General features: G+C 44.7%; 1 protein-coding gene across 3 annotated transcripts in view; it reads left to right on the top strand.

Moving 5' to 3' along the window:
- TANC2 (tetratricopeptide repeat, ankyrin repeat and coiled-coil containing 2) overlaps positions 1 to 13,491 on the top strand; it is a 213,662-nt gene that overhangs the window by 47,744 nt on the left and 152,427 nt on the right. For 2 of the 3 annotated variants that reach the window (XM_059830270.1, XM_059830271.1), the window contains exons 2-4: positions 7,304 to 7,375; positions 9,310 to 9,312; positions 12,880 to 12,948. In XM_059830270.1, coding sequence (XP_059686253.1) covers positions 7,304 to 7,375; positions 9,310 to 9,312; positions 12,880 to 12,948 — 144 coding nt within the window. Of the gene's footprint in view, positions 1 to 7,303; positions 7,376 to 9,309; positions 9,313 to 12,879; positions 13,060 to 13,491 lie in introns of all 3 variants that reach the window. The other variant, XM_059830269.1, reaches the window with a different exon arrangement.

Here is a 13,491-nt window from a genome sequence, read left to right as displayed (position 1 = left end):
TCTGTTCATCTGGTCTGTGTCTAAGGCCAGGAATTAGAATTAGTTTAAATAACATTAATTGCAGAAAAATAATTCTACACAGAAATAGTACGCCTTGTATGCCCGTTTCGACTTGTGTGAATTATCAGAGCTGTTCGGAGGGGATTCAGCGTGTTGGAAGGTGGCTGGGGAGCTCTTTTTTAATGCGAGGGCCATTAATAACCCAGGTCTGTCCTGCAGTGCCATCAGCACAAATCCTCCCCCTCAGCACCCACAGCCACCCCCCAGCACCCCAGTGCGCCCACTGGGGAGTTGTTTCGGGGGGGGGGGGGGGGGGGGATGCTTTACGCTGTTAGTAAATGAACGTAGTTCGTAATGAGTTTTATCGTACTTTTAATAATACTAATTTTAGCACAAGAATAATTTTCCTGTTTGTTTTCTGAAGCAGAAGACCCCCTCACAAACTAAATAATTAGGAAGAATTTTTGATTAAAGTGACTCTTTTAGTACCAGTCTCAGTCCGCTCTCCCCTCTCGCTCCGTTCGGGTACGTTTTCCCTCTTTCCAGGCACAGATCCCGCCTGGGAGGACAGCGGGCGGTTGCGTTTGGCGCGTGTCATTCCTTAGCCTGGCTGGAATCCGTCGGGCTCGCTGAGAGCGAGATTTGCGACTCCCTCTCCTGCGCTGGGCTGAGCCGCCGCGGGCTCCAGGACGGGCCCCAACGCTCCCTCCCGCAGCGGCGGTGCCCCGCGGTCCCGGGACCCGTCCGGCTGCGTCACCGCGGGCTTTGATCCCGCCCGCTTCATCCCCTGGGGCAGCCCGATGTGGGTTTGTTGGTTTGGGGTTTTTTTTTCTGCATGTGTCTGTGTTTTGGGAGCGCGATGGCAGTTGGGAGCCACATCGCCGCGCGTCGTGCCGTGCACACGGCAGACCTTTCCTTCCGCAGGGATGCCGGGCTGGGCTGGAATCAGATCAGTTCCTAACTGCTGGGCTGGCTTTCTGTGAGTCTTCTGTGTTTTCCAAATACGATTTTGATACGATGCAGATTTAAAGTATTGATTTATAAGCTATTATAGCGGCGCGCGCTCTGTCAGTCGCTGTTAGAGCAGCGGCACATCTAATGCAGTCAGTTCTTGCAGCAGATTTCCCAGCATGCGTAAAGCAGGCTGACCCACCCTTTTATTTTTCTGCGTTTAAAATTTCTTTGTCAGATAAAAGAACTGGGAAGACGTTTAGTCACGTTGTGTGTTTTAGACACTGTTTCAATTAAATAGGGGAACGGGAATATCAGGCTGCTGGCACTTTATTTTATTTAAAACTTGTCGTCTTTGCTTTTAACGTGACCACCTGGCAGCGAGGTGATGCTGAAGGTGCTGTGTTATTTGCTGACACCGGATCGTGGTGTTGCAGATGTATCTTGCTCGTATTTGCAGACTGGTCTTACTAATTGCAATGCAGCGCTTTGTGCAGTGGGTTTATTTGGTAGGATTGCCAATACCCTTGGGATTTTCTTTTCCCCTCGGGAGCGGTCTGTTCAAAGAGTACAGTTGTTCTGTGCATCGGAGAGGATTTGTTGTGTCATTGGTTTTAAAAGGAGAACGGGTAGAATGGGGGGGGACAAGCAGGCGAGGAAGAAAGGGAAGCGGGTGTTTCTCAGACCCATTTATAGTAGGCGAGACTGCTTTTCTGAAGCTGTTACTAAACATGATTGTGTTGAGATTACTTAATCCCTTTGTAAGTGAGAGAAAGAATTAATAGCTATTACTATTTGCTGTATGCTTGCCACATAATGTCCCACTCGGATGCCCTCTTTGGATTTCTGAACCCGGTTTCTGTCTAACATCCCAGTTGGAGGGATGTTAGATGCTGATGAGACAGCATCTTTCTGAAATTAAAATAATGTGTAAATCTTAGTGGACTTTCTTAACACTGAGATATGTAAGAATAAAAAAATCACAGAAGTTTTCCTCCTTCCCATGGCTAGATACAAGAGAATATGGATTACTGAGCCAATATTTTACTAGGTCATTCACTTCCCTTGTGGCATTTGCAAAAAATAACTATTTTCTGTTTCTCGTGGCATCTTACGTGCAAGCTCCTTAACCAGGTTTACCTCGGTCTGTTCTGAGCTTTATTTTAAGTTAACACAGATGTTTGTGTTTTCTAGCAATGACTTCACAACCGATTTACTTTTGGTGACCTTTTTTAGATGTTGCATCTGAGGCTTTGTCAATAACTGTGGTGTTGCACCATGTTGACGATCGTTAGAGCAACTGAGTTGATTGCACTTCCATGAGTGATACTGTCTGCAAGCCATTGTCCAAATAGTAGGTCATGCCTATAAATAATAGGTATTGCTAAAGCAAATACTAACGACTACCTAAAATCATGCATAAACAAAATAACTAACAGTATTGTTGGAACGACAGAGTCCTGATACGCACACAGGGGTGAACGCTATCAAGACCATAAACTCGAGCACTCGGAAGTTCAAAAACGTGAGGATTAATGTTCCCTTAGCAACAGTGATTTGCCCCTTTTTTTGCATGTATATTAAGGTAACTCTTTAATTATGTGTGGTGTTGTACCCTAGTAACCTTGCTCCTCCACTGCGGGGAATGGTCTGTGCTCAAAATTTTGATTTGTAGCAAAGAGAGGAAAAAATTACATAGTTCCATCGTTCAACTTAACTGCGGGCTGTTCCTTATCTTCCTGCAGTCCTCTGCCTTTTCACCATTCATCTTAAATTCTGCAGGTACCAGCCTTCTCCACTACCTGGCATTGATTTGTTTGTATTTTTTTATATTTTATTGCAAGTATTCATCATTTCACAGTTCTGCCTGCGAGGGAGAAGGTGTCTGCTCCGCCCTGGAGAGCCCATCCTGCCTGGATCTGCCGGCGGGAGGCTCCGTGTTTTCCGCTTTCACTCGAACGCACGGCAGATGGGAAGGGTTGGTGGTCCACAGGGTTGAGGGTAGGGAGCTTCCCGAAACACCCCTAGCCCGTCAGGCTGCCTTACGTTAATACAGTGAACCTGTGGTTTTATTTATGCACATTAAGTGTGCCCGCACATGCGCTCTGTGTGTTTGGGAGAGGGACAGCTTTACACCGGCTACGCTTGTTCTCAAAATATTCCTCATGAAAAGCCGCGGAAGGGTTTTGAGAATGCCCGTTAGGTTATGCTGTGTTTCACCCAAGCTACAGCCTTTCCTGCAGCTGCACCAAATGCAGCGGCAACGGGTGAGCGCAACTGCATGCCGACTAAAGACGTCATATATGCTGAGTCATCAGATTTCTTTTTTCCTTTCCCACCCTCCTGAATTGATTCGGGAAGTTAATTTACTGTGATCTTTCTCTCCCCCTTAATATACTGTGTAACTTGCAAATTACCTGAGAAATCTCTACGGGACTCTGAATCCTGTGCAGCAGTTCCCGGTCTCAAACCTCATGGCTTTGGCAACGAGTTGTTGCCGTTCTACGTTCCACTGTTGAGTGTTGAAGAGCGTGAGGGAGCAGGACCGCCGGGTCTGCAGGCCCTCAGCTCTGCTGCCTCGGGTAGTGCTTGTTCGCAAAGCAGGAGGACTGTTTTGTTACGGCCAAGTGACTGTGCAGGAGAGACTCTGCCCTTCCAAGTGATCTTAAATAGACGAATTCCTACTTAGCGTGACGTAGCCGGCAGTACTGCCGCTGGTGGGTTGGTTTGTATCTCTTTAAGCTCCCATCATTGTATTCCGTAAATGTACCGTGCTCAGAAAATACCTGCTTCGCTTTGGTAGGGAAGCTGACTTCCCAGAGACCCAAACCTACTCATTTTGGGCTAAAAGCTAACAGTTTTTTTCTTTTAAAGTAAAGAACGTGCTTGTCTCTTTCAGATTTATTCCGTTGTAGAAAATCCAAGTAGGATTTAGATTCCCAGTAAAGCTATAGGGTAAGAGCCTTCTGTTTTCCAAACAGCAGCTTGTGTTTCCTCCCTACCAAAAAGGGTCCCAAGGAAAAACCTTGTTGCTCCTGTTAATGGGAGAACCGAATTTCGGAAGAGCCGCAAACCAGCGGTGATAAATTGCAGGTTGATGCTTTGGCACTCCGGTGTCCCCGGTGCACTTCACGGCATAAAAGCAAGAGACGCTTTCCTGTTCTCACAGTCTCCAGTCCAGCGCCGGGTGATGGTGGCTCTTGTCGCTGAGCGCACTTCCAGCTCCCCGGTCAGTGATGTTTTATTTTTCACTCATCTTCTGAGTGCGGGGCAGGGGGAGCGGTGCCGGATCAAGTTTGTCTGAAACAAGCAGGTTGGAAGCAGGTGGGAACGGAAACCCGGCTGGGTGCCGAGGGGGGGCCCGTAGGAGATCTGCAGGAGTGGGAACGGGGCTGAGCGAAAGCCAAACCACGCTGAGGATCTGAGGGCAATGTGTTTGAAAAGAGCCCAGTTATATGGAAAAAAAAAATAATGGGAGTGAGCACGGGTTCATACTTGGTCTGTTCCTTCATCTCCAGAATTCATCCCACCCAGCAACACCGGCTGGAGAGGTCAGGCATCCCTTACTGTGGAATTACGTTTTAAGCCCAATTTAGTCCTTAAAGCCCTTTATTAATTTTTTTTCCTAACTTTCAAAACTCTTCCATCTCTGTCAGGCATATATTAGAGTTTTTGGGTATTCTGTAGCTCTTTGAGATGAATTAGGGTAGGGGCATTTTAGAGTTAATTTGGAACATCTGTTTATGATAGTGAAACTGTATTATTAACATAATGAAATATTAGCTGCCTTTGGTGTTCAAAAGTATTTAACTGAACCGAGAGTTAAGCTGTTGTCTGAATCTTATTGCAAAGCACTATGGAAAAAGTTACTCTATGAATTCAAGAAAAGCTTACAAACCAGTTTCATGTCACCAAACACTCCTTTGTTTTACCATAGTTTTAAAAACAAAAATTGCATTAGGTTTTGAAGTCTTATTCCAGAGGGTTTTTTAAATATAATTTAACCCAACTGTGTTGTATCTTCCTGTCCGTGGGGACCTCCTGGGTTATTCTCCTGGCGGGACGGGGCCGTGTGGTCCATCTCTGCCGCGTAACCGGACCTTTGCATGTGTGATCTCCTGCCAGGTCGCATGCCGCAGCATCTCCTCCGTTAGGAGTCCGCCCCCATCAAACCCGTCCGGCCTCTCGCCCGCTCCGTGTCGGGGGGAAGGTTTGCCAGGACCCGCCTGTGGATTAGCTGGACTGACCTGGCAAGGTGGTTGTTCAGTGTTGCTCGCAATAACTATGCAAAAAAAAAAAAAAATACTGAGTTTGTCTTTTGATGATGATTATGTGGCTTTTGATAAATACAGGGGTTTACTCCTGATTTTAACACTGTGACTTTCTGTTTGTAACCCTTGTTCTTTGAAACTTTCAATCCTTATAATTACCTCTTTGTATATTTATGTTTGGAACGCAAAGGTTTTTCGTTTTCTTCATAACTTAGAGGTCGTCCACCTGGGCTTGTAGCCGGGGGCCTTTAGTGATGACAATTATATCTGTATGCAAAGCAGCGTTCAAAACCAACGTTGTGTATTACAAGTCAAAATACAGAGAGAGGGATCTATTAATAGTCTTTTATGCCAGCCGGACTGTAGGAAGGCTCAATATAACTAACCCCAGGAGGGTATCCAGGCTAATAAAGGCTCCTTGAATACGTCAAAATTGCAGTCATCTTTGCAATGTCACATCCTTCTTGCAACCAGAATAGAGAAGTGAGCAGGGAAAATCACAGAATCCTTAAAGTTGGAAAAGATCCGTAAGATCATCAAGTCCAACCACCAACCCAACCCCACCATGCCCACTAAACCATGTCCCGCAGTGCCACGTCCACACGTTCCTTGAACCCCTCCGGTGATGGTGACTCCACCACCTCCCTGGGCAGCCTCTTCCAGTGCTTCACCACTCTCTCCGTAAAGACATTTCTTGTAATATCCAGCCTGAAATGTCGTGGTCTGTGTCCTCCTTGACACCTGGCAGATGTGATGGCTTACCGGGGCATGCGCAGCTGATGTAAAACAGGGGATTGCGGGGTTGCCGTAGCTGGCTTTAGGAGGCTGACCTTCCTGTTGGATGAGCAGGGACAAACGCAAAGGTGACGAAAAATTGCGTTGCTGGCACCCGTTCAAGGTGCCTGAACGTTGCTTCGGGGAAACTGAGGGCTGGAAGCGTGCTGCCAAGGGAGGAGGAAACGGAAAACCTCTCCGCAGCCTGGGCTGTGGTCCTGCTTTTTTGGGGGGGTGTCAGTAGACCTAAATTTTTGGTCGCCTAATCAGTTGTGCTGTTGTGTCCCAATACACAACTTATTCAGGCCAGACTAACAGCTGTAACTCACATGTAACGGGAGCTGATAAAGTTGAATTACTTCATGGCACAACAGGCCTGTCCAACAAATAACTTTGGGGATATATAGACACAAACATATCAGCGTGCAGCTGCTTTTACTATTATCAAAAAGTATAAATGCTAAAATTGACTATTGAGCTTTTAAACAGCTATTTAAGAATTCAGTTATTTCAAAACTACTTCTAAAGATTCTAAAAGCTTCCCCTCCCCTGCCATAAGGTGTAATAACCTCTGAAACGCACCCTGCATTTTAAATGCCTGGTTTTGCTTCTTCACAACCTGCGTAGCTAGACGACTTTTTGCTTTCAGCTGGCATAAACCCTGTGTACTCGAGCATCTATATTGATGTGCCTATCTATTGTTTCTAAGCTGGTCAGTTGATCAATGAAGACCAGCATGTAATTAATTGTATGCTATTGCACGCAATGCCCCACTCTACATTTATCCAGATGGATTTGGTATTTATTAACTATAGCTGCATTCATAAACAGTTTCAAGAGGATATAATGAGAGTGGGTTTGTTCTTCCCAGCCTTCCCATTTTTTAGCTGACAATTTCAAAGGGAAACAATTTCATAGAATATTTTTTTTTTGTCTTTTTTTTCTGGATCTCTTTCTACAAATACTTAATATTTTTTATATTTTGATATAATGGTCCAAAGTGAAGGAGCTAATTGAAGATGCACAATTTGCTTACTGTTTCATTCAAATGTCCGTTGGGCCAGTAGGAGAAATTAGAAGCCTACTTATATCCTGAGGACCTCACAGATTTCATTTGCAGTGAGCTGGGGAGAAACTGGAAGGACCGGCACAGGAGTCAGTCAGCCGTTTGCCCCAGTTTCAGCCTACGAGAGGGACCTTTTGTTCTGCTGTTCGTACAAGATAGGTGATGGTACTCAAGGAAAAGTTGCATCTGCCTGACCTGTCCACTATGATGTTCTACTTCTGCTGTTTTGGTTCTCATGCAGATGGAGGGAACGAGGAGCCACCAGACCGAAGACAGGCAAGTGTAGACTCCCGTCAGAGCCGATCTGGGCAAGGTAAACCTTAGTGTTGTTCTGCCTCAGTGACTCGTTTCTCATTTCTTCACCTTTATATATATACATTTTGTGTTTTTCGTAAGACTGTGTAATCTCGCAGAGTTCGTAACCATCGTTACTCGCCATACGGCTACAAATTTACTAATACTCACAAAGCAGACTGTCTTTGTGTAGTTTAGAATAACTCAGGGCGCAGCGCAGGCGTACCGGCAGAGTGTACGGCATCTCCATTTTGCAGACGGCGGGACGGTTGTTGGAGCTGGTGGTGCAAGAAGTCTTCAGCACGTACCAGCGCAAATCAACGGGCCACTGGCGTACGGTGACCTCTTGCCTCCCGCGCTGATTGGAAAGGGGAGAACCCGGCTGGTTCTCGGTAGCCAGGTTATCGTTCCCCCCCGCCGTGATGTGATAGAGAGGGGACCTGTGCGTTCCTGCCTGGGGCTGAACAGCCGCGTGCTACGTCTTCCGCTTTTCATCCTACAGGAACGGCGCAAAAGGTCCTAGGAAGAGAGTAGTAAAAATAGTTCCTGTATTATTTAAATAATGGTGCTACAAACTCTTTTGTTCAGTAGCCATCATTCACAATAGGCTTGGTGGTTAAAACCAGCACTAGAGCCGTGTAATGGGGATTTCTGTCACTGACAGCAGCAGCTCTTAGATCTTGCTGGCTTATGTGTCCTTTGAAGCAGCTTGCTTAAAGTTTTAAGCATTTGCTCATTTGTGAGGGTTGTGAAAATGCTGGTATTTTCACATAGCTCTTGAGACGAAGAAGCATTTTTTGGAAGCATGGCTCTAGTAGGTGCTATGTGCGTTGACTTATTTTCTCTTTCGGATTGCAGCAATAATTCTCCTTTCATTTAAGTTCAAGTCTGTTGTTGTCATGGTGTTCTAATGACTTATTATGGAGACATTTTCTCCAGAGCATTGCTCATTTTTGGCAGTATTCCAGTGTTGCCCGGGCAAAATTATTGCAACTGATTGAAGCCTGCGATCAGAATTAGGGGGATTGGAATTCAGAGTTAAAACCCTGAAGCCTTGTGAAACATCAACAGCTGAAACTGCTCTGTTAACATAGGATCTTTTTATTACTATTTTAAAATGTATTATTTTAAATTGTCTTATTTTAAAACAGAAGAGTTAAAATAAAATTAGAAAGAAACAAGGGAATTTATAACTGCACGTAGCCCATGACAGCTTGCGTTCAAGTAGCATTTCTGTGCTTCGAGGATACAGAATGAACGGTCGCTCTCTTCCAGAGGCTGTTCGCTGAGATGCGGTTGCTGGTGTTACTGCTGCAGGCTGAGCCTTGCCCGCCTCCTCTGCTGTTAGTCCCTGCGATGTCCCTTCATTTCTCTGGGGTTCGTCCCTCCGTTTGCTGTTCCGAGACGCAGCAGCTCGGATGCGGCTGCTGATGGGAGTTGCCCGCTGGGTTTCCGTACACTCGTTTCAGACCCTCTGTTCTCTCAGGTTACGTTTCAGCCTGTTTATTCAGCATCTCAGCTGCTGTGGAAAAGTACTGGTTTTGGGCAGAGGACGTGGGGCTTTTTTTGCAAATGCTTACTTGCCAAATAACGACCAACCTGTATCTGTTTGCCTCAGTAAGTATGACTCTAGGAATTGCAGGAACTAGCAAGAAGTTTCAGCAAGAGAGGGAGTAGAGGGAGAAACAGGTAAAAAAATCCTTCCAGCTTCTTGGAGAACCAAGCTTCTGCACTAAGTAGTTCCATTTCGATCAACGGATGTGACTGTAGACGCAGACTTTCTACAGTGTAGAAGAAGGACATGTCTCTTCGCTCCATAAAAGCATTATCTTTAACTCTTCCCTGCTCTGTGTCCGTAAGCTGCTGTCTGTCTGCACGTGTTCACGGGTGTTTTTCATAGTCATGGGTGAAGGGTTTTTATTACACTTCGATAAACCAGCTAACTGAAATGAGGTGGTCGTCTTGTGTTTAAACTTCCCTGTTGCCATGTGTGATGCCCAAGTGTTACAGCTGTCTGTAAAGCTTTATTATCTGGGAAAACATCAAGAAGTAGTTTATTAGTTCAAATATGCACTTTGCGGTAACATTTTGTTTAAATACATTTTATAGACAAAGTGTCGAAGTTCCAGTTCAGCTGTGAATGATCCCTAATTTGAGGGTTTGATAAACGCAATATTCTTTCTAAACTGAAACAAATTTAAGACAGTTTCATTTAACTTTGTGTGTGCGTTTGTTTACTCCGGCAAGGATGAGGGAGAAATTTTGACATCTGTGGAATGAAAACAGTACATTGGGGATGTTTTGTGAGTTCACTGTTTTTGTTGTAAAGCATTTGAATTTTAAGAGGGAAAATAATCCTGAAGACTTTGCAAAGATATCATTACTTTTATTTCTATATAAGATACTGCCCCCAGTTGCCCTCGGTTTTAGGTGAAGATTGGTCAAAGATACTGCGAACTTACACCATAATAACCAGTGAAATGCACACTGACTTTTAGGTCTTTCCCAGACCTTAAGTTGCAGAAGATGCCTGCTGCTCATAGTTCCCTCAAAACCTAAAATCTAGCCTGGGGAAATTTGAACTTTATTTTAAAGAATCAAAATCAATGATGGCAAATCTTTTTTTTTGTGTCTGGTGCCAAATGTATTTTGAAAAAACATTGTAGCTTGTTTCTGTCGATGTCAATGCCGATTTTGGCACTGATGCCGGTTTGCCTTTCCTGGCACTCGCAGGTGATTATGAATAGGCTTGCAGAGTCAGCAGAGGTGTTCAGCTCGCAATAACCCTGGAAAAAGCAAGGTCCTCGATCCGCTTATGTCAACTAAGCTGTATACGGAGCCAATAATTACAATTGGCAATTCGCAGCTGGAAGAAGTCAATTTTTTTTGCTATATTAGCAGCATGCTATCAAATTAAGCCCTCCTGGAAAAATTATGCCCTAGTAGATCCATTGCATCTTTTGGATGATTAGCAGCAAAAACTTAGAAACAAGATCATCAATCTTGAGATTTTGAGCTCTGCTGAGCAGTAGCGCTGTCCCGCGTGTTGTGTGTGTGCAAGACTTGGCCTTGCTCTTGAGAGCACGTGTGTCTCTCCAACATACCTCATTTGTCCTGTCTGCCTGATGCGCTGCGTAACGTCCGATGGCAAGAGACCTGAGAAACGGCAGTGTTCCCACCTCTGAAGCTGTGGTCGTTGTGTGGAGCTCCGATGTGTGTCAAATGGGAGACCCCGGGGTGGTGCTCAGCTGGCCCAACGTGGGTGGGTGTAGTGGAGCTGCCTTTGCAGTCCATGGATGGAGTCAGTGGAGTGTCCGGGCTGGGATTCTTCTCCTGAAGCAGAACCCTAAAATGTGTCATTAAATGAATCTTGTCCTAAACTCCCTGCCTTCTAGAAGCGCTTCTAGACAGCCGGCTTGGATGTAGACACCTCTTTTGTGGACACCAGAATTAGATGAGAGGAACACAGTTTCAGCACACCAAAGTACTGCCGGTGGGCACGGTTGAAGAGGACCGTTGAAATGCTTTGGAGATGGCCATAAGCACAGGCTCCGTGTCTGTAAGGAAGCAGTGCTGATGGCGGGTGGGTCGCGGTGGCACACGGCAGCTTCCCCTGGACGGTCTCAGGTTGAGAAGCAACGCTGATCCGCTGCTCACGTAGAAATGGTAGTAACTGCAGGGGAGAAGTGGTACGGCCGTAATTTTAGTTTTCTCTGACTATAGCCAAATACATTTTTTGTGTGTGTATATATACACACACATACACACAAACACACACATATATTTGGCTATATGTATATAAAAGGCATGATATTGTCAGCAACAGCATCTTTTAATACAAAAAAAAAAAAGAATAACAATGATCTGTTCTCCCTTAAAGGGATGTACTCCGTTAGAGCATTCGTGTGCGCACTTAATTAAAGCAGCATGAAATGAATAGAAAACCATCAGTGTCTGGCTCATAGTTTGTGGCAATAATGACAATCTCTGATGAATAAAACATATTGAACTGTAGCATACTTACTAGAGCATACGGAAGTTAAAAAGAATAATCACCTCTGTAAGGCTTAGGCTTTGAAGTTATGTTCAGTAAGCTACTGTGAATGTGGCAAGTGTTCCGTAAGCAAGAGAGTAAAAGTCATGTTTTGAACTGTCAAAAATAGTGTGTGTGTAAAGTGTGTTAGTGTTTGGTTTGGTTTCTTGTAGAGGATGATAGAAAAATGCTGAGAGATGTTCCTGAAAGTTGTCATCAGTGACGGGTGGATTTTAGCCACAAATGATACTACCTCTTAGTTCACTTCAGGAGTTTGTCCAAGATTTTTGACAGTTATTTCAATGTGGGGTTTTCCTCCTATCGTAAATAATATGTTGGGTTGTTCACCTTGCCCTTTGGTATCTGGAATAGAGTCAGTCCATCGCCTCCTCTGGAGTACCATGTATTTCAGGCATTTACCCTTTTGTTTTCTCCCTGCTTTTGTCTGTCTACCCTTCTGTCCAGGAGTTACATTTTCTACTTTAAACACATTCTCACAAGCCATTGAGAACCACACACAGATATCCAGTGGAAATGAAATAATAAACGTCTTACGGAGGAAAAATGTTAGTAGGCACTAAAAGCTAAAATCCATCTCTTAAAGGTGTGGCACGACGGTAATCTTCGTACATTATCTGTAATGAAATATTAACGTTAAGAGTTTTAAGTTGGTTTTGCAGATGAATTATTAGTTGTCTGTGTCAGGTTGTTAATCTTGCTGGCTAGAGGTGGAGAGCCAAGTGTTCTTGACCAGAGGTTTCCCTACTCTGCAGCTAACAGAGGAACCTTACGGCTCCCAACACTTGCTGATCTGGAGCACCCGCCCTTCGTTTGTCATTAATATTTATTGCAACAATCAGCATTATGTGCCTTTATTGTTCTATCTCCACTTGTTGTCATGTTATTTGGTGTCTTCCATGTGGAGCTGTAGTGGTGTGAGCCCCGTACGGGCTTTGTGCGGCTCTGGGGGCTTCCGTGCGTTTGTTAGGGGAGAGTTGGAGGTGGCTGCTTTCGGAGGCTTTTGTTCTTCTATTCTGCGTTGGGGTTTTTTTAGGCTAAAAGTCCTCAAGTTGAAATTTAATTCAGCTGGAAGTTTTTTTAGAAATACACAATCTGAACGCACAAAAAACTCATCAGGAAAAGGATTATTGCTTTGTCTGAGTTGTATTTAAAACTGGTGACTCCAGGACCCTGAAAGACAAATTAAAAAAATCGAATTCTTCATGGTTATGCCATTCATCATGTAAAGAGGTGTGCTGAGATGCTGTTCCAGAAATAAAAGTTCTTCGAGGGAAGTGCCAAGCCCATGCAAGGTGAACGGGCGAGAGCAGCCGTCCCTGCTCCGCGCGGGACTGCGAGCGCCGTGCGCGGCGCGGCGGCTCTGCGGCTGGGCTCACCCGAGCCAGGCAGTCCTCCGTCTAGCGGAGATGAAAGCAGGAGACTCCCTTGTATTCTGACCAGTTCCCTTTTTATTTTTATATTCCCACCAGGCACCTCCACAGAGAACGACTGTGCTTTTGAACCAGACTACGCTATTCCGCCACTCCCAGTGACCGAAGGTATGCAGCACATTCGGATTATGGAGGGCATGTCCCGCTCCCTTCCATCCTCCCCCTTACTCACACATCAGTCTATCAGTGTTCGGCTCCAACCTGTGAAGAAGTTAACTGGTAAGGACTTTAAATAAAGTTCAGTGGGGCTTTTAAGGTCCGTTGGTGCAAAAATCTGTAAGAAAACGCTTTGAACAAGCTTCTGTATACAAGTCATCGTTTGTTTATTATAGCAGCTGCTTTAGTCAAAACCAGGAACGGATTGGATTTCATGCTGACAGAGAAATCTTTCTATTCCGAAAAGGATCTCTCTGTTTTACAAATATTCTCTCGTTTTCTGAGACATTTCTAGCAGAGTGTGTTTCAGTTCCACTTTGTATCGTGGTTTATGCACAGTGGAAGTGTTTCAGTAATTTTAAAAAAACTTTATGCTGAAATTTTGAATGCTGAGAGAATACATCACAAAAATGATAAACTTCTACAGCAAAGTGATTTTTTTCATAGTTTATGCATCTTTTTAAACTGTTTTGTTTATCTAATCTGCTGGGATTG

This window comes from Gavia stellata, chromosome 28 (genome assembly GCF_030936135.1).
Source record: "Gavia stellata isolate bGavSte3 chromosome 28, bGavSte3.hap2, whole genome shotgun sequence".
NCBI lineage: Eukaryota > Metazoa > Chordata > Aves > Gaviiformes > Gaviidae > Gavia > Gavia stellata.
This window is presented reverse-complemented; position numbering and strand designations above follow the sequence as displayed.